The sequence below is a fragment of the Thalassophryne amazonica genome, chromosome 6, assembly GCF_902500255.1.
Source record: "Thalassophryne amazonica chromosome 6, fThaAma1.1, whole genome shotgun sequence".
NCBI classification, from domain to species: domain Eukaryota; kingdom Metazoa; phylum Chordata; class Actinopteri; order Batrachoidiformes; family Batrachoididae; genus Thalassophryne; species Thalassophryne amazonica.
In genome coordinates, this window is record NC_047108.1 from 76941118 (window position 1) to 76963402 (window position 22285).

A 22285-nucleotide genomic window follows, 5' to 3' on the forward strand; every position below is an offset into this window, starting at 1 on the left:
TCCTCCAGCATACTAAACCATGGTGGCACAGTGATTTCTTGGTTCGCACTGTTGCCTCACAGCAAGAAGGTTGTGGCATTGCTTCTCAATATGGGGGCAGAAACTTCTGTCCACCCGCCGATAAATGCACCGCACCCTGGACCGGGGACTGGAGATTCAGCAGCGTTTGGCAAGCATACATCCGCAGTGACTCCGATTCAAAAACAGCGTAAGTTAAAAACAATAAAATAACAAACAGACTGGAGAGCAACAAACAGGCAGCCACACACAACGGCGCCATCTTGGCACTCCCCATGGTGAAAAGTGTCTGATCAGCTCTCTGAGGCTCAGATTCTCCAGAAGAAAATAGAAGATATTATGTTGAGCATATCTCAGCACACCTTGGCCCAGCCACTGCACCCTGCTATGGAAGTGGGTGCTACCATTGAGGTGTTACCTAGATTTTCAGAATTGAATAGTATTCCATTAGGCGTGCTGACAAAACTTGTGACGTCTACAAGAAGCACGACCTATTATTTGATCCCATACCAACAAAACTGTTAAAGGACTTATGGCCCATTCTTGGGCTGACTGTGCTGGAAATTGTTAATGTCTCACTAACTTCCAGATCTGTTCCGAAATGCTTTCAATCTGCAGTGATTAAACTGTTAAGAAATTTAATCTTGACCCTAGTGTATTGAAAAATTATAGGCCAATATCAAATTTATCATTTTGTTCTAAAATTCTGGAAAAAGTGATTTTACAGCAGCTTGTGGACCACCTTATTGAGAATAATCTTTTTGAGCCACTGCAGTTTGCATTTAGAAAATGTCACTCCAAAGAGACAGCTCTCACTAAAGTAGTGAATGATATATTGCGATCAATGGACTCGGACACCGCCATGGTTTTGTTGTTGGACCTTAGTACTGTGTTTGATACTATGGATCATCATAATTTACTTGATCGGCTGGAGAATTATTTTGGGATTACTGGAAGTGCCCTTGCGTGGTTGACGTCATACTTGTCCAGTTGTTCTCATTGTGTTTTGTACAATCACACTACTTCTAATCTTAGTGATATGAAGCTTGGGGTTCCACATAGATCTGTTCTGGGCCCCCTGCTTTTTTCCCTGTATGTAGCACCCCTTGGGCGTATACTGCGGCATTTTGGGATTGCCTTTCATTGCTATGCTGATGATACTCAATTGTACATGCCGATAACTGCTGGTAATCTTATTCATATCCTCTAGGCAATCCCTAGAGGATTGCCTTGCTTCAGTGAGAAGCTGGATGTCCAGTAATTTCCTGCTTTTGAACTCTGATAAGACTGAAATGATGGTTCTTGGTCCAGCGAGACATCGGCATCGGTTTGACCAGCTAGCGCTTAGTTTAGGTTCGTGTGTTATACATCATACGGACAAAGTGAGGAACCTTGGGGTAATTTTTGATCCTATGTTGTCCTTTGACCTCCACATTAAAGACATCAAAAGGACTGCTTTCTTCCATCTGCGAAATATAGCAAAGAGCCATCCTAATCTGTCTATGGCTGACGCTGAGACCCTGATACATGCATTTGTTTCCTCTAGAGTGGATTATTGCACTATTTTATTTTCTGGGTTCTGTTCTGTGTCCCTAGGGTGCATAAAAAGTCTGTAGGACATAGAGCTTTTTCCTATCATGCCCCGGTCCTATGGAATAATATTTAGTGAGGCAGTCAGACTCTGTGGAGACTTTTAAATGGCATCTCAACATGCTTTTGTTTGCTCTTTTATATGATTAATATATTGTTACTATGCTTTTATTCTTTTTTTTTTTTTTTTACCTTTTTAACTTTTTTATCATGTTTTTAACCTTTTTATCATACTTTTTGATTTTTTGATTTAATTTGTTTTGGTTTTTATTGTTTGGTTGTTTTATGTGAAGTACCTTGAGACGATGCTGTCGTGATTTGGTGCTCTATGAGTTTATTTAATAAATTGAAGTGAATAATAAATTGAAGTGAAGTGAATTGACTCCAGGTGTGCATGTGAGTGTGCATGTGCTTGTCTGTCAATATGTGGCTCCGCGACAGACTGGCATCCTATCTACGGTGTACCCTAACTCCATCCTATAACTGCTGGGATAGGCTTCAGCGCCCCCACCCCCACTCCCTTGACTGTTGATTGGAGTAAGTGGGTATAGAAACTGAATGAATGAGTGGTAAACCATCCAAAAGGAAATTATCCAAGGCAAAGAAATTATAACTTTGGAACAGCTCCAATTTAAAATCACATGGTGCCAAACCAGCAATCAACTTCATAATTGAGACATTAGTATGATCTAGCTGCTCCCTGCCCAGCCAATCCCTCGGGTTGTGCAACAGCACTGAGATGATAATGAATTTATGACTTGATTTTATGTGATACATGATGACTTGTTTTTGCCGGGACGAGGAACCACAAGGACTTGATACCCAAGTTGCTCTCTGTGTGCAGTTAAGCGCCTTGTATTGCAACACACTGACATCAGAGTGTGCGTGTGCGGGCCTATGTGTGAGTAAATAGGTGAATGTGAAGCACATTTGTCATGGAATTTGAGCATCTGCATCAAATGGACGGTATACAAATGCAGTCCATTTACTGTTTCATAAGCTTCATTGGACCACTTTGTCAGCTACTGAAGTGTTACCATGGTAATAGCCAAAACCCACAGAATTCACTTAATGCTCAAATCTCAGTAGCTACTCAGATAATAGAGCAGATCGTGGTATTAAATTACTCAGAGATCTCAAGTTTAAACATTATTAAACTATATACACCCAGGCCAAACAACTGCTGGGGGTTTTGGAGGTGGGAGTGGGGGTTTTGAGTAGTTTAAAAAAAAAGGTTTACAACCCTAAATCAGAAAATAGCTTTTGAGGACATATAAAATGCAAATAATACCATCACAGGGGTGATTCTGACATTTACTTTAATTTGTATTTCATTGCAGACAGTGCAAACCCAAGATATCTCATGTTTTATTGGAACTACTTAATTTCATTTGTTAATATGCATTCATTCTTGCAAATCAGGCCTCCATCATATTCACTCATATTCATATCAGAGTCACAAATCACTCCTCACACATTTCTCCACCTACTCCACCCTGCCTTCACTCTCTTCTTCACCTCTCTACCACACTGTCCATTACTTTGGACAGCTGACCCCAAGTATTTAAACCACTGGGCTCCCTCCCATTCACACACATGTAGTCAGTCTTGCTCCTACTGACTTTCATTCTCCTGCTCTCCAGAGCATATCTTCACCTCTCCAGACTAGACTTAACTTGCTTTCTTCTCTCACTACAGGACACAATGTCATTTGCAAACATCATAGTCCATGGAGACTCCTCTGTGATCTTATCCATCAACCTGTCCATCACCATTACAAACAAGAAAGGTCTCAGAGATGATCCTTGGTGTAATCCCACCACCGCCTTGAATGAGTCTGTCATTCCTACTGCGCATCTCACCACTGTCACACTATTCTTGTACATGTCCTGTACTACCCTTACACACTTCTCTGCCACTCCAGACTTCCTCATACAATACCACAACTCTTCTCTTGCCACCCTGTCATGTTAGCTTTTTCTAAGTCCACAACACACAGTGTAATTCTTTCTGGCCTTCTCTATACTTCTCCAACAGTCTTCTCAGAGCAAGCATTGCATCTGTAGTGCTCTTTCTCAGCATGAAACAATATTGCTGTTCACAGATCTCCTGTTTTCTAAGCCTAGTTTCTATTACTCTTTCCCATAACTTCATGATGTGGTTGAGCAACTTTATGTCTCTGTAGTTATTGTAGCTCTGCACATCACCCTTGTTCTTAAAAATAGGAACAGCACACTTTGTCTCCAGTCCTCAGACATCCTCTCACTTTCCAAGATTTTATTAAACAATCTGGCTAGAAACTCCACTGCCATCTCTCCTAGAGATTTCCATGCCTCCACTGGAATGTCATCTGGACCAACTGCCTTTTCACTCTTCATCCTCTTCAAACAGGTGAAGTCAGTAGATGATTGCAATCATGATGTGGTACAAAGCAGTATCCAAGAAAGGCTGAGTCTTTTCATTGGCAGAGGATTTCTAGTTTATCAGTAAATACATGAGAAAATGATTGAAATATATAAGGGATTTACATATTTCTCCTTCTACAGCACACAATATCATTAAATGGCTCAAGGAATCTGAAGGAATTTCAGTGGGTAAAGGGCAAAGCTACAAGTTTAAGCTGAACAGCTGTGATCTCTGATCTCTGATTGTGGGGAGATGTGGCTCCCCACAACAGCCCTAGATTAAAGGTCCACTTTTGAAGACAGTTTTTCATACTATTACTACTACTAATACTACTTAATAATAATAATAATAATAATTTCAACAACTAAAAAGTTTAGAAAGAATTTAAATGTAAGAAAAATGTTAGAAAGAATTGAATAGTTACATTTATAAACAATGCAGGTTAGAAATGGTAAGTTTTACCATTACACTGCTGTCAACATTTAAATATGAGGTCAAGAAAGGTGTCTTTATTTAATTTTTTTATTAAACAAGCATTGAAGTCAAGTCATGTTGGGGTGGCTGGGGGGATGGGGGTATTGTCGGCAGCTCCTGAAAGTAACTTAAAATGTAACTAGTAATCTAACTTAGTTACTTTTAAAATTGAGTAATCAGTAAAGTAAGTAAGTTACTTTTTCAAGGAGTAATCAGTAATTGGATTACTTTTTCAAAGTAATTGTGGCAACACTGGTTACAAGATGATATCTTTCATTGTTTTTGAGTTATTTTGTTATCAACCTGAACAGCATCCATTTTTCTATCTCTCTATTCACTCGCAGTATTTTACAGGGTAAATACCAAGGCCTTTCCAAAGCCCAGGAATTACCAGTGTGTTTATTCTTTATTCATGTTTTGTTACAGGACATACTGCAACACAGACGAGCACCCAGAGCACCGCTACCTGTCCCAGATCGAAGCAATCAAACTGTATCTCAGTGGACATGAGCCTCTCCTGCACTGTTAGTTAAACCTCCTTTTGCTGCTTCTTAAAGCTCAAGTGATACTTTCCATGTTCAATGGTCATCTCTTACTTTATTCTGATTTTATCAAAAGGTGACAAGGAGCTGATTCAAGAGGTCCTCTTTGATGCTGTGGTGACCGCTCCTTTGGAGGCTTACTGGACGAGTCTTGTGCTCAATAAGTCTGAGTATATCACTTTATGTTATCTCTTCTCAAACTCTAAAACAATAAAAAATGTCAAATTTAAACCTTTGTCCAACATTGTACAATCTCTGCATTTTATCAACATACTTGCAACATACTTGCGAGACAGACAAAGAAGCAAACACATGATTGTCTGTGGTAATTAATGTTAATTTTGTTTCCTTATATAGTATTCACATGCACATTCCAGTGCTATGCATAAACAAGTTTAAACCTTATCTTCCTCATGACAAAGCAAACTGGCAAGAGTTGTAAGTAAAAACTCCCTCAGGTGTTTTTTGGTAATGAAGAAACATCAAGCAGACCAGACTTCAAGTGGTGATCATCTGCTTTGGCCATACTCACAAAACAAAAGCAAATCAAAATAGAATTATCTGAACCACAGATCCAAACTTTTCAACTAATTTTGTGATTTTATATACGAGTAATGTTTGAGAATTTTGAGACTGACCCAGATAACTTAGGGTATGTTTCTCCATCTTTTGCATTCTGAGAAACCAGTATTTCTCAGAGATTGTGTGAAATTTTGACTCACAAGGTACAAGGCTGAGAAACGTTAAACCAAAAAGTTTCTGTCCTTTATGAAGACATCTCCTCTACCTTTAAAATGCCGACAGTAAATTTGAGTGTCGCAAAAATACAGTTGGTGCGTTTTTCATACTGCACAGGAACTCGGATAAAGGGGTGGAGATTGCCTACCTGGGCACAAGGACAGGTCTGTCCCGAACTAACCTGTTTGTGGTGCCTGATGAGCTCACCAACCAGTAAGTAGGATGTCAGTGCACTGTGTGTACAGTCTGCTTTAGCTAAGAAGTACGTGAACATGTTATATCAGGTGTCTTTCCATTTCTAGTTACATTTGGGATAGTATATTTTGTTGAATGTACTGTATTGTCACTGTTTGCTGTCTGTTTCAAGAGATGTCCTGACAGCTGAAGATAAAGAGGGGGTGTTCAATGCAGATCACTTTCCTCTGTGGTACAAGAGAGCAGCAGAACAAGTCGCTGGCACCTTTGTCTATTCTTTGCCTTTCAACACAGGTTGGTATCACTTTTTAATTTTCAAAAAGTGGTGAATTAAAGGGGTCATATTGCACAGTTCGTTCTTATCTATGTTATACAGCAAAATGTTTGGAGTTTCATGTGAACATTTTTCAAAGTCCCACAATTCTATGACTGTATATGTAGAAACTCTCCAGTTTCTCACAAAATTTAGGTCTGAAAATGCCTATTTTTTGTATTATTTGTCATATGTCCTTTACATTTAAAGTGCCCTGCACAGGAATGGCAGGTATGGTTGTGATACTTGGATTCAAATCAGTGACCAAAGGAACTGACTCGATGTCTTTGGTGCTCAGTCTCTTCAGAGAATTACTAGGTGCCACTAGAATGACCTTGTGTCAAACAACTGGTTACTTAGAGAGGCTCACATGAGGAGTGTTATTTATGTTAAAATGCATATATAATATGGGCACACATGTATAAAGCTGCTTACATTTTCCTCTGTTGATTCAGATTGTATTACCCTTTGATTTGACAACATACAGTAGCTTTGACACATTTTCAGAAGCAAGATATGGCAGCAAACCAATCAATCACACGTACCCGTATAGGGATTTGCTGTTCTCATAGGTGAGAATGACAGGCTGTTCATGTCTGTGTAAAACATGAAACCAAATCTCCCCCCAAAAGAAAACCCTTCACAAGGATGGACGTAAGCTTAAGGATGTTTTAACAGTGAATTACCCAAATATTTGCGGGGTATTTTTGTCTAAAAACATTTATATCTGCCACAAAACAGCTGATGACCTTCACTAGCATACTGACAATTTGTGTAATACAACCTCAAAGCAAAAAACTCAAAACTGATATTCACTGTGAGAATAGCACCACCAAGTGTCTGATTAGTGAGAGCTTCACAGCAGTCACACACTCACAGTTTGCCAAATGAACAAATACAATATCCTCATAAATACAGAAGGATCTTTGCCAGTTTTCTCCTTCCTTTTTCCTTTTTCACCCATACTTGATCCTTTTCTCCTGCCATGCACATCCACCTCTCTTCCCCTCTTATTAATTCTGAGCTGTGTTCTTGTGGACAAGCCTGATTGCTTGGCTTGAAATCAGATATGTTAGGAAGTGGTTCAGCCCAGATTCACACAAAAATGCTCTAACAAAAAGAAATAACATGAATGCATGCACACACACATCTCGTGCATATTCAGTTTAATGCCGTCCGATAGGTTTGATTGGTTCTCTCAAGGGACAATGTGTTTTTTTTTTCCATTCTCAGTATCAGATGTTTTATTAATGCTGATGAATCTAAGTGACCTGAGCACTGCTTGTTAGCTCCACGAGACTTGCTTTTAGGGATATCACAAACTGATTACTAAGATCAATATCAAGCCTGATTAAAGCTATTTTTGATTGACTGGTATTGGATTTATCAAATCTGAGTCTGACATGATTAGTCTGTGTTCCATTATCGGCCATTTGAAGAGCACTGCTTGGGCTATTCAGTGCGTTCTGCTGGCTGATAAGCAGCACTGTAGCACAATTTTCTAAAACATGTCTATGCTCTGATTTGCTTTAAATATGCACCAAATAAATAAATAACAGTAATTATTAAGTTGAATGTATTTTTTAACACCTAAAGTACATTTGTTAAATCAAAGTTGCCCCGAGTATTCCAAATTTATTACAGTAATTCTGCATGAAGTTTAATTGAAAAAAGCCACATTACAATTTCCATTTGTTTACTTTGCTGTTTGTGAATGACTAAACAAATCAAAACCTCAAAGGTCAGCTGGCTTTGGACACCTGCTGCGACAGATAGATAATTCAGTTGTCTACCTGGGATGGTTAAGTATTTGGTGCCTTATCATTGTTGCCTCACAGCAAGAAGATCCTGGCATCGCTTCCCACCTGGTCCTTTCTGTGTGGAGTTTGCATGTTCTTTCTGTGTCTGTATGGCTTTCCTTCGGGCACTCTGATTTCTTCCCAGAATCAAAAACCTGCTTATTTAATGTCTGCACCTTTGTCTGCCCCTGACCAAGTCAGTATGTCTACATCTGGAGTTGGTGCCCAGGTGCTGGAGTGAGGCTACCCACTGCTCCTAGTGGTTGGATTGTGTCTAACTGTAATTGGGATGGGTTAAATGCAGAGGACAAATTCTATTGTATATACGTACAATGACAATAAAGGCCCTTCTCCTTCTTATTGTGGTGGAAGTGGCAATATGTGGCATGAGTGCATTCTCACCCACATGGATTGACAATATTTTTTTCTGCATGCACAGCATTCATTAATTTTTTGAACCGGCTAAGGTTTACAGGGAAGCTAGGTTAGAGGCAGGTACACTTAACAGGCCACCTGGCTGACACAGAGCCAATACATATAGATAAACACATTCACACTCTCACTCACACCCATGGTTAATTTGGATTAACCGATTCTCCTAACTAAGGGCCCTTGGGCAAGGCCTTTAATCCCCTATTGCTCCCGGTGTGTAGTGAGCGCCTTGTATGGCAGCACCCTGACATCGGGGTGAATGTGAGGTATAATTGTAAAGCGCTTTGAGCGTCTGATACAGATGGAAAAGCGCTATGTAAATGCAGTCCATTTACCATTTATCCTAACCTATACATCTTTGGCGATGGGAGGAACTTCAGACTTCAGACTTCAGACAACTTTATTGATCCCAAAAAAGGGCAATTATGTTTACACGCCAATTACCTCAGACACAAGATACAGCAATTAATCCACAATTATTACTTGTTTACTGTAATAATGGCACACATCAAAATTAAAGACAACACATATACATTTGACATTGTTTATGTGCACTAAACCTGAAGTAGTCCATCATCCGAATTGAGGCAAAGTGGGTGAAGGCCGCTGCAACTGTAAGTCGTGCCGCCAGACAAGCTTGAGAGGGGACAAGGCCTGCCGCAGGGAGGGAGGGGCAGAGAGTGGTAAGAGGAGAGGTGGGAGCATGCTTTGGTCTGTGTGTAAGTCTATCAGTTTATTGTCCTTGTGGGTTGAGATAAGAATGAGCCAAATAGTCTCACCAGAGCCTGGATAAATTCCTCTGGAGGTAAACAGAGGGCAATTGACCTTGATGCCTGTAATGTTGCAGCCGAGCAGTGAAAAACACTTTTTTTTATAGATCCACTCACTCAGCCAAATCCCAATTATAAATTAAGAATATTCCTAACTTTGAATTAAGAATATTCACCGGCCTCCGAAACCTTCAGCTTCAACTGCAAGGCACGCATCAGCTCCAAGGTGTCATCCAATTTGCGTCTAAGTTTAAGAGTCAACACAGTCTGAGAATGCACTGCCTTGCCAACCTCATTAATCATGACGGACAAGCGAGGGGCCGTGGTTCTTGATGCCGCCGTCTTGCCAATTTATCGGTAGATCAGGGCAGCACAGAAGCCAAAAAGTACCAGCCCTGCTACCATAAGACCAAAAATGAATTAATCCTCGACGTCCTCCACAGAGAAAGGCGCCAAGCATGCCACACGCCAGGAACTCCAGGTGTCGAGGACATAGCCCGCAGGATACGTTCCATCTGGGCAGGCAGGATCCCCCGGTCCTGACCTTCTTGTAGAAAAAATGGTGTCAATAGCGTTCAGAGACCAGCTGATCAATTCCATGGTTAATCCAATAGTAGTCCAATAGATCCAGAATCCAATATAGTTTTGAGGAATTCACAAGTCTGGTGAAGTAGGGACTTGAAGGTTAAAAGCAGAGAGATAAGGGAGAGTGGAGGAGATGCGACCGCCCTCGTCGGAGTCCCAAGCTGTGTACATGTATCTGGAAGCCAGAGTATGTGGGGAGAACCTGCACAAACACAGGGAAAACATACAAACTACACACAGAAAGGACCGGGTCAGATTTGAAATAATCCACTGTGAAGGTTATTCAGTTGACAATCATATACATTAGAATGATTTTAAGACACTTGCTGTGTGCTCTGTGCAGGTGTGTTATCTGGGGGAAAAAACAGGTTTTGGATTGAGACTTGATAGATACTCAATATTAAATGACTTGAACAAACAAACAAACACTTGATTGGAACTTCACTTCCTGCTTTGGATGTATTTTTCATCTCAGAAGCATGTCACCATGCTGTCAGTTCTGAAAAAGTACAATAAATTGTGACATTGATTTTGTGTGTTTTGATGTACATTTATTTCAGGATCAGATAACAAGAGCGTTGTGTTGGCCAGCACTGCCATTCAGCTTCTGGATGAGAGGAAATCACCCATAGCTGCAGGTAAGTGGAGGTCACATTTCCCTTCTTTGGTATTCAGTTGATTTCTAACAATTCAACAACTGGCTGCCCCAATCTCTTTCCTCCAGCTGAATCACTGACTGCCCACATACACTGACTGTGTGTTGCTGTTTTTGCTTGTGTGCTTGCCCCTGCAAGAATGTATGCTGGGAAGAGTGCCAGATTATGTCCAACAGCATTTATGCTTAAATATATTAATAGAAACTAGTTTCATAAACGCCTTTGGTTTATTCATTTTGCCTCTATGCTTATGTAATGTATAATTCTGGCCTCGAGGATTTCAACATGGCCTTTCTCATCTCACGTGCTGTGACTCAAACTCTATGTCACAATGCAACTCACCACAGTGAGCAAGTTATTGCTATGAATTGTGGTCCGTGTTCCATTGGCCATCATCAGAACAGCATAGGAGAGGAACTGCAGGTGGAATACAACAGAAATGCAATAGGTTTAATAGTAAATATGGCTTTATCTTTAGGAATTTGGTTTAACTTTATTCATTGGCCACCTTTCACCACAGGTGAAATGTATTGTTTACCTTATTCATCATTCAAAAATCAAAAACACACATTTTAAGAGTTACCTACAGTAAAGTATCAATGGCAATAACCAATTAAAGGGTCATATGGTACAACTTTCCACACAGCATACGACGATAGCTGGATGATGGATAAAAAGTCAAAAAGTCTAAAATTGTCAAGATAAGGTGACCAAAAGGTCCTGCACCTTTCCCATCACCGAAAAGCATGTGACTCAAGAGCGAAGAAAGGAACGAAAAAATGAAATTAACAAAAGAAAGACAAAGCAAATGTAAACCTCAATGCTTTAAATGAAATCAAAACAAAACATTCACAATGATGTGACCAAAAGTGGATATAAAACTGAGCACAGCCAGCCCTGTTCTTATAGTGGCAGTACGTGAAGGTGCGGGATTTGATTGTCTTGACAACAGGTGAGTGCTGTTTGTCTTGACAACAACGTGTCTGCACATGCAGGCCAGCCACAAATGGTCGAAACGTGCATAAATAGTTAAAGTAGTTGACAAAACTTTCTTAGTGCTATTGTTTCTGTATGAAACAACAGCTAATGAATCGTTCCAAGCATGGACGATTCATTAGCAATACAAGGATGTTTCGTTCAGCTTGTCGAAGCTTTAGTCATTGATTCGTTCAGATATCGTCAAACTTTGTTCAATATATCAGACTTGAGGGGTTAAACGAAGTTGGATGAAAGTCAAATGACACGCTAACGTTACAAAAACTAAGCAAACGATAAACCGTTAAGAATGAAAGCAAAATGAAATAGGGATGAATTGGGGTGAATGTGAGGCATTACTTATAAAGCACTTTGAGATTCTGATGCAGATGGTAAAGCGCTATATAAATGCAGTCCATTTACCATTTACCATTTAATTGAGGTTGTTATTGAAATTTGTTCAAATTTTTCAACAGTTTAAAAATTCTGATGAAGCGGGAGCTGCAGGAATGAAGCTGGACAAAGGTTAAGCGATGCCACCGAAAGTCGATGAAAGTCCAGATTTCTTATTTCATTTTGACTTTGTTGTCCTTCAATTATGCTATGTGACCAGGGCTTAACATAGATCATCAGGAGTCTTAAAAACAGATATGGAAGTTTTTGGCAAAATACTCTATAGACACAGAGATGATACATCCTAGAATTAATAATAATAATAATAATAATCCGATCCCCAACAATGGTCTGTTTTTGTGGCTGTTTCTTTAATTAAATGCCATGCTTCCTCTCCCTTGTAATATGGGGCACTTTCACAACTGCATCCTGCAGATCATCCTGCACGGTTTAAAGCAGTTCAAGTAGTAATGAAATTTCTGGGGGTGTGTCCAACACAAAGTGGACCAAAGGGGTTGCAGTTAGTTACTTAATTAGGTGTGCTTTAGGTATAACATCAAATTAAGCAATCAGACTTACACCTGTCACAGCCTTTAAGAGACAGTTGCAGCAGCATCTGGCACATGGGTATTTCAGTGGCAAACTCAGAAGTGAGAGGTTTTCTGGTTTCTGTACACAAAGCATCAAAGAGCAGGAGTCATTCACTATAGATCCTTGAGGTGAAGCATTCTGCAATACCCTCTCCTCCTCTAATCTCCTCTGATCACTTAATCTGCTCCATATCCCACTTAAGGCAGAAAGACTGCAGAGACAACCAGAGTTATTCAAGTTTTGTATTTTTCCACTAAAAGTGTGAAAGTATTCAATTTGTAGAGAGATTCATGTCTGTGGGTCCTTGACTTTTGACATTGAGAGATGCTTCAGAAGAGCTTATGGAGTCGATGGACAGATGTGTTTAGCAATGCTGATATCTTTGAAGGACAAATCAAGGCTAAATCTTTAGGCTCTTGGTGTGTTCTGCCTTATCATATGGTTGTGAGACTTGTATGCTAACCAGTGAGTTCAGGAAATGACTATGTATTTGGTACTTGCCTCTTTGGAGTATCCTTGTGGACAACTAGACTGACTTTGTGTCAAATGAATGGTTATTTGGAGAGACACAGTGAGGAGGCCCACTTCCATTGTGAGAGCATATCAGCTATTATATTTTGGCCACGTGGAATGATTGTGCAATGCAATCCAGCACACAGTTGGCTCTGTTGAGGAGCCCAGCAAATGGAAGAGACCAAGGGGACACCCATCTATCACCTGGTTGAGGCAGATAAATGCATATTCAGGAAGTGGGTTTCTGCTTGGATGGTTGCCATCCAGGACCCCAGTTGGTTTGGCAGTGTGGTGGATCTACTGGTACAGGGCAGGAACCCATGCTTCCAGACCAGAATAAATAAATAAATAAGGAGATAATATGGTAATACAGTGATTTTTACTCATTCAGGTGTATAAGTATTGGTGCTGGGAGCACGGTGGATTAGTGTTTAGCACTGTTGCCTCACAGCAAGAAGGTCATGGGATCAATTCCTACCTGTGGCCTTTCTGTGTGGGGTTTGCATGTTCTCCATGTGTTTGCGTGGGTTTCCTCCAGGTCCTCCAGTTTCCTCCCACATTTAAAGACAGGCAGGTTAAGTGAATTGGAAACTTTATAATTGTCCAGGTCTCACTTGCAAAAGAGAGCTCGATCTCAATTCGGACTAACCTGTTAAATAAAGGTTAAAAAAGTATGTCTGCCAGTAGATGACAGGTGGGGGGGGGGGTCTAGCTAGTGGAAAGAAAGAAAGAAAAGTCAAATATTTGCAAATGGAATGATAAAATAAGAGACAAAATAAAGGGACAGAGGAAGGGGGAAATTATTTCACAGTGCCTGAATGTGTTGACATGAATGGGTAGTGTTGGCCTGGGGGAAACCACTGAAGCAGAAGGACAGAGATTTGAGAGTCTGTGCGGTGCTACAATGTGTGCATACACACTCACAAACAAGGGATGCATCAGATTGCATGCACAGCAGCCCATAAGCAGCCATACACTTCCCACCAGTTTTCTTTTTTTATGTGATCTTATTGTCTTAAGTATCATTCTGTAGAATGTTGTTGAACAGGAACCCAAATGGCTAATAAGGTTTCACAAACACCTTATTGTTAGGATCTGTTGTGTTGTAGAGTGACAGTGATCATTGTTCTCAGATCAGATAATGTCCGTAAGGATGATTTTCAATAAGAGCATAGACGTGGGCTTGAGTATAAATTTTCCATGGACCGGTTAGGGCCGGTTTTCACCATCCTGCGCTCCACTGAGCTGTAGAATTGTGAATACACTAACACGCTAACATAACAGGACAGGCTGATGACATCACACACTCTGGGCCCTGCAGACATCTCTTGAGTCACAGCGTTACTTCGTGTGTGTGTGTGTGGACCTAGATGTCCATGTGTAGTATTTGTTTGTGTTTGTTTCTTGTGCTCATGCTCGGATCCTCATCCATGCGTGGTAAGTTTGCTGTTGCAGAGAGATAAGTGAGCTCCAGATTTGTTGCCATGTTACACTAACAAAATTCTAAATCAATTTCAAAGTTAACATCCACAAATGATGTAATAAAGAAAAGGAGCTATTCAGCATTCTTACCTAAGAGCAGGGTGTTCATATCGCCAACATTTTCACTATGAATAAAAATAATTTGAAGATGTTGCATAATATTTTGCGGTCATCTGCACCATTGCACTCAAACCGTAATAAAAAATTGTCATGCAAAACTTAGAAGAGGGTTTCTTCTTTCAGAAAATGTCTAGATCTAATGTCTAGATCTATATGTCAAACCGTCACAAACTTTAATATGTGACATTTGTCTGAAAATGTGCCCCGCTCACCCTGTAATAACTGTTACTACATGACAGTAGTATAGGGAGGCACAGCCGCAACCTCATTAAGACTAGATGAGATAGAGAGACCCTTCGGCTGCTCCCTTGTTTTCACTCAGGATCGCCACAGCAAATCTGAGACAGATCTGCATGTTGAATTGGCAGATGTTTTACGCCGGATGCCCTTCCTGATGCAACTCCACATTACATGGAGAAATGTGACAGGGGTGGGATTTGAACCGGGAACTTTCCACACTGAAACCAAGCGCACAAACCACTTGGCCACCACCCCTGCCAAGACTAGATGAAAGATTGCCAAGAATGGTCAATATATCAACAAAATATGCCTCATTTCAGTTTCAATGCCAGTATGGTATGCCGTGTCTGAAGACGCCTAACACTTTGATTTGCTCATCACAGGGGAAAGAATGTTCAAATCATCCTATAAATATAGGGTGCAATAAATATTTTTCATCATTTATCATTCTGAAATATAAAGAGTAATTATGAACAACAGTTCGTGCTGGAAGCAGCAGCGAGCAGAGAAAGTGTCTGCTGTTGACTGCAGAAGAAAATACACCTATGAATCATAATCCACTTATGAAGTCATGCAGTATGTGATCTTAAGTGTCTAGATGGGTTGTTGATGGTGTCAGGTGTGTCAGGTTGAACTTTCCTGATTGCTCATAATGTTCCACAATGCTACTTTTACCACCAATTAGACTCAGTTTAATTCCCAGATTGGGACTGCCCCCTGTTAACCCCCACAACGTGAATCAGATGCTAATCGTGAAATAGCTGCAAACAGTTAACTGCAAAACATGAATACTGAAAAAATATCTCACAAAACATGAACGTGGGTCTCACAGAACGTGAATATCATTCATGATATATATACAGGTGATGGTCATATAATTAGAATATCATGAAAAAGTTGATTTATTTCAGTAATTCCATTCAAAAACTGAAACTTGTATATTATATTCATTCATTCCACACAGTGATATATTTCAAGTGTTTATTTCTTTTAATTTTGATTATTATAACTGACAACTAATGAAAACCCAAAATTCAGTATCTCAGAAAATTAGACTATTGTGAAAAGGTCCAATATTGAAGACACCTGGTGTCACACCATAATCAGCTAATTAACTTAAAACACCTGCAAAGGCCTTTAACTGGTCTCTCAGTCTAGTTCTGTAGGCTACATAATCATGAGGAAGACTGCTGACTTGATGTCTTGCCTGGGCTAAAGACAAAAAGGACTGGACTTCTGTTGAGTGGTCCAAAGTTATGTTCTCTGATGAAAGTAAATTTTGCATTTCCTTTGGAAATCAAGATCCCAGAGTCTGGAGGAAGAGAGGACAGGCACAGAATCCACGTTGCTTGAGGTCCAGTGTAAAGTTTCCACAGTCAGTGATGGTTTGGGGTGCTATGTCATCTGCTGGTGTTGGTCCAAGGTCAATGCAGCCGTCTACCAGGAAGTTGTAGAGCACTTCATGCTTCCTGCTGCTGACCAACTTTATGGAGATGCAGATTTCATTTTCCAATTGGACTTGGCACCTGCACACAGTGCCAAAGCCACCAGTACCTGGTTTAAGGACCATGGCATCCCTGTTCTTAATTGGCCAGCAAACTTGCCTGACCTTAACCCCATAGAAAATTTATGGGGTGTTGTGAAGCAGAAGATGCGACACGCCAGACCTAACAATGCAGAAGAGCTGAAGGCCACTATCAGAGCAACCCGGGCTCTCATACCACCTTAGCAGTGCCACAGACTGATCGACTCCATACCACGCCGCATTGCTGCAGTAATTCAGGCAAAAGGAGCACCAACTACGTATTGAGTGCTGTACATGCTCATACTTTTCATGTTCATACTTTAATCCACTTATGAAGTCATGCATTATGTGATCTTAAGTGTCTTGATGGGTTGTTGATGGTGTCAGGTGTGTCAGGTTGAAACTTTCCTGATTGCGTACAAAGTCACTCCCCTCCCCCATCTCACTGGATCAGACCATCTCTACCTGTCCCTCATCCCCACCTACACCCCCCTGCTGAGGTGAACAAAGCCACAACGAAAGACTTTCCAAACTGGCCTGAGGGAGTGCTCTCCCAGCTACAGGACTGCTTCTTACGGACTGTATGGGATTTATTTTCCACCCACAACCTGCAGGAGTACACCGACACCGTACTCTCCTACATTAAGAACTGTGTTGACACTATCACCGTCAACAAAAGGGTCTGGGTTTTTCCAAACCAGAAGCCCTGGATGAACAGCGCAGTCCAGTCCCTATTAAAAAGCCGCAACACCGCCTTTAAATCAGGGGACAGGGCCCTGTACAGCACGGCCAGGTCCGATCTGAAAAGAGGCATCAGAGAGGCCAAGGCTGCCTACAAGAAAAAGATAGAGGACCACTTCACTGTGAATGACCCCAGAAGGATGTGGCAGGGAATAAATCATATAACCAACTACAGAAGCAGCAACCCAGGAAATGCTAGGTCTGACGCCTCGCTGGCAGAGGAGCTGAACCATTTCTTTTCTCGCTTCGAAGCAGACAGACCAGCAGCAAGTCCACACCCACCACCCTCCAGCACTAGCACGCTAACATTTCAGGAACACGAAGTAAGACTTGTGCTGAAGGCGGTGAACCCCAGGAAGGCGGCCGGCCCCAATAGTGTACCTGGAAAAGGTACTGAAAGTGTGTGCTGACCAACTGGCTGGAGTTTTCACTGCATCTTCAACCTGTCCCTGTCACAGGCAATCATTCCACTCTGCCTCAAATTTTCCACCATCATTCCAGTCCCAAAGAAGTCAGCAGTGGAGAGCATAAATGACTACAGGCCTGTTGCACTTACGCCTGTGATCATGAAGTGCTGTGAAAGACTGGTCTCTCAGCACATCGGAGCCTGTCTGCCTCCCACTCTGGACCCCCACCAGTTTGCCTACAGGGCAAACCACTCCACAGAGGACGCTATCACCACAGCTCTCCACACCGCGCTGAGCCACCTGGAGCACCAGGGAGCTATGTGAGGACGCTCTTCCTGGACTTCAGCTCAGCCTTCAACCACATCATCCCAGAGATCCTGGTCCAGAATCTGACACATCTGGGCATCTCCACCCCCATCTGCCAGTGGATCAAGGAATTCCTCACAAACTGCCCACAGTCTGTGAAACTTGGCCCCCACCTTTCCTCCACCATCACACTCAGCACCGGTTCCCCTCAAGGCTGTGTACTGAGCCCCCTCCTGTTCACCCTTTACATGCACGATTGCTCTCTGACCCATCCCACAAACACCATCATAAAGTTTGCGGATGATACCACCGTGATTAGGCTCATCTCAGGGGGGGGATGAGTCTGATTAAAGAGACGAGGTCAATCAACTGTCAGCATGGTGTTCAGCTAACAACCTGCCGCTGAACACCACAAAAACAAAAGCAATAATCCTGGACTTCAGGAAGGGCAGGGCTGACCCAGCCCCACTCTACATCCAAGGGGACTGTGTCGAAAGGGTCAGCTTCATCAGGTTCCTGGGAGTGCAACTCTCTGACAGCCTCTCCTGGACTGCCAACACCACAGTGGTGGTGAAGAAAGCTCAGCAGCGACTCCACTTCCTGAGGATGCTCAGGAGAAACAATCTGGAGGAAAACCTGCTGGTGTTGTTCTTCAGAGCCACCATCAAGAGCATCCTGACGTACTGCATCACAGTGTGGTACGAGGGGTGCACAGCAGCAGACAGGAGAGCACTGCAGAGGGTGATCAAAACGGCCCAGGGGATCACTGGCTGCTCTCTGCCCAGCCTGGAAGACATTGCCAGCTCTCGCTACCTCAGCAGAGCTGCCAGAATCAGCAAAGACACACCCCACCCTAGCAACCACCTGTTTGACCTACTACCCTCCGGCCGACGTTATAGGTCAATCAAAACTAGGACAAACAGACTCACAGGGACAGCTTTCTCCCCAGAGCGATCACTGCACTGAACAATAACAAATCACTCTAATCCGCACCTTTCAAGTTTCTTGTGCAATATCTATAAACCATGTGCAATATTCTCATGCAATATGATTCCACAGTTGTATATAATTCTCGTTTTACATTTTACTTTGTCCACATTTTATTTTATTTTACTTTATCTTATGTTTATTTAGTTGTACATATACTCTGAACAATTTATTGTTAAATTTTATTATCCTTTATTTGGATAAAAATTACTCACACCATGGAAAGCACCTTTTTGGAGTTGCACTCAAATCTTGTTGCAATGCAAATTACATTGACAGTAAAGGCGATTCTGATTCTGATTCAGTTGGTCAACATTTCTAAAAATCCTTTTATTTGTATTGGTCTTAAGTAATATTTAAAATGCATCAGTCTGTGTGTAATGAATGAATATACAAGTTTCACTTTTTGAATGGAATTACTGACATAAATCAACATTTTCATTCAAGATATTCTAATCTATGGAGCCCTGGAAGTGTCATTACAAAATGTTTTGCATGTGGAGAGAACGTGCGCATGTTTTATTATGTTGTGCCCACGTTTTTTTATATTGTGTGCACATTTTATTATATTGTGCACACGTTTTATTATGTTGTGCACACGTTTTGTCATATTGTGTGCACGTTTTGTTATATTGTGCCCACGTTTTGTTATATTGTGCGCTCGTTTTATTACATTGTGTGCACAAACGTGCATTCAATATTGTCGTGACACATAAATGTTGGCTATTAGCCAACAAACCAGCAGACAGTCTAATACATTTCCCCTTTAGAAATGGATCTGGTCAGAGTGTATCATCATGGTTTGGGCACACAAGGACATACAGAGAACTCCAGCTGCCCAGCATGGCATCATCTGGAGTTTAAGCACATTAAAAAGGATGCTGAGGGCGAAGCGTCTCCCCGTCGTGAGGATGACAATTTAGGTCATATTATGAATTTCATTTTGAACGAAAGGAAAACGTGCACACGTTTTATTAGTTCGAGGGCTCGATTAAAAGAAAACGTGCACACGTTTTATTAATTCAAGGGCTCGATTAAAGGAAAACATGCGCACAAATTATCATGGTCAGAAAAAAAAATCACTTTAAGTGACCTCTCCTGGGTTCCGTACTAATCATATGACCAGCACCTGTATATATTTTTTCAGTCTAGGCAGTTTATGTATTTCAGTTTACAGATCAAGTACTGCAGGAAATCTTGATTGCAAACCCTCTCACTGCAAAAATTATTTATTTATTTATTTTTCGGCGGGGAGTGGGGTGGTCACTACAGCTGGTGAGGTTGGCAGGTGATCCGAGTAGGCTCTCTTCTGGTGTCAAGCGCTGGGTGTGACCCACTCCGGGGACAGTGTCAGGTGAGGAGTTTTACTGGGACAACCTGTCAAACTCACAGAGGACAGAAACCTCCCCCTCGGGTAAACTGCTCAATATTCGTAAGAGAAACGTAGAAAAACAAACATTATTTTCTAACCTCAGGAAGGTAGACAATGAGCTACAACCTTATTTTATCCTTATATGCCATCCTCAGTGGGTAATTGGATACAGGCTTAGGAATGTTGATGATGGTCTCTGGCCAATTGGCTTGGAAAAGTACAGCCTTCACCATCTTGTCTTTGCAATGGCACACTTGCAATAACTACATGGCAGCATCATTGTCAGACATCACCACAACCTCATCTAATCTGACAAAACATGAGCAAGAAGCTCCAGCTACTGTCACCACATCGACACAAAATGCCACAACATAAACTCCACATTGTAATATAACACAGACCTGAAGTACCGAAATCACTTCAAAATTACTATGAAATGTCCAGCAGCATGTCAGAATCATCCCAAGGATTATTAGTCTTACCCTTCTCTGTTTTTTAAGAAATATCAGTTAATACAAGATCACTTATGGTACAGGGAGTCCTAAACAACCTTACCAAAAAATAGTACTGATAAGTATATAAAAAGTAAACTGGAAGTATACTTGAAACATACTTGCATGTACTACTTTTTGGTAAGGGCAGGAAGTGCCAAATTTTTAATCCACAGTAAAACAGGAAATGTTCAAATGTCAAACACTTCCTGGATTGACAGACAATATCCCATGGAATCTCACGAGAACTCAGTGGCAAGCTCACACTCAAACAGGAAGTGCCAAATCTTCACTCACAGTGAAACAGGAAATGTCAAATGTTGAACACTTCCTGGCATGGGTGGAGTTAAAGCATAGGCCAGGGTATCACTGGACTCCCCTGAAATCTGACTGGACACAGATGATTGACATATCACAGCACCACACATCTGGTTGAAAGAGCTGCATTTTCAAATCAGTGAGTCACATTGACTGCTAGGTTCCTCCTGTCCAGTAGTTTGTGCTGTGTACCACAAAAAGTTCTAATCCACCTTATTAGAAGAAGGAAAATGTTGCTTCAGATTTTAGCTGAACACGTTGTTTGAACTATGGACTTCTAATCACACCAAACATATAGTGGTGAGTAAACGACTGTATTTTATGCCAGAAATGAGGTCCAGGTTGTTAAAAGCAGCATTTCTCCTTTAATTCGGGTTGCCTTTTATACACATGTTTAAGCTAACAGAAATGCTCTGTTGGCTTAGTAGTGCAGCAGATAACTGAAGCAATCCTTCAGATGATGATACAAGCATCAAATTCAGCACAAATACAGCTGGAGCAAAATTAATGGAGCAACTTTAACTTTTGACCCCTGTACAAACTGAAAGTGACCTTTGTCACCATTCTTGCTGCTTTTACCTCATAACTCCATAATATTCAGTCACAGATTGTCCAAATTATACCTTTTTGGAATCTTTATGATCAGACAAATAATGTGGTGTAGTTTTCTATATGAATGGAGCATCTTTTAATTTTGACCCCTGTGTAATTCTTCAATTGACTCCTACCTGGCTGCCTAATGAAAATTCAAGTGGCCAATCAGTTTTTTCCAAAAGAGTTCATGTCTGTGGATTATTTGTGCCAAATTTGATGTTTGTATCACCATTTGCAAGATTCCACTCTAAATATTCTCTTATCTGCTGCACTATATATGAGATGTAAGATGCTGCTCCTCAGTGTTCATCAGTTGCCCTCAAAAGTATTGGAACACTTGATATTTCACACATTTTAATGTTTATTCCATTTCAAATACATTTTTTTTTCAAAATTATCTTCCTTAACTCAAACTGAAAGCAAATCTTTACAACTTGATATAAATTAATTAAAATTTTTAAATCCAGCTTTCTGATGAAGTGGTGTAGAGGAGGATTTTCTTAAAAAGAAGACCTGATAGTTCAGCTACAATTGCCAGAAAGTACATTTGAGATGAAAGCCTAGATTTGATGTTTTGGTGAAAGAAACTTTTGTATTTCTTCATAATTGATGTCAAGACATATTCAGACATATTCAGTGACTTGGAAACGTTCATGTTTCCATCCCCTGACTTGTCTGAAGAAAACTGGCAACAAAACTCATTATTATTTAC

General features: G+C 41.0%; 1 protein-coding gene and 1 long non-coding RNA gene across 2 annotated transcripts in view; one reads left to right on the forward strand and one right to left on the reverse strand.

Moving 5' to 3' along the window:
- Positions 1-22285, forward strand: part of cacna2d3a (calcium channel, voltage-dependent, alpha 2/delta subunit 3a) — a 629699-nt gene that overhangs the window by 505065 nt on the left and 102349 nt on the right. Inside the window, exons 22-26 of the mRNA XM_034172543.1 lie at positions 4915-5012; positions 5107-5200; positions 5886-5981; positions 6136-6257; positions 10423-10500. Of these exons, the coding sequence (XP_034028434.1) occupies positions 4915-5012; positions 5107-5200; positions 5886-5981; positions 6136-6257; positions 10423-10500 (488 nt within the window). The remainder of the gene's footprint in view (positions 1-4914; positions 5013-5106; positions 5201-5885; positions 5982-6135; positions 6258-10422; positions 10501-22285) is intronic.
- LOC117512465 lies at positions 994-20772 on the reverse strand. The gene is made up of 4 exons (XR_004561297.1): positions 20762-20772; positions 13636-13639; positions 7026-7038; positions 994-1108 (listed from the first exon to the last, which is right to left on the reverse strand). It is a non-coding gene; the product is annotated as an uncharacterized LOC117512465 (long non-coding RNA).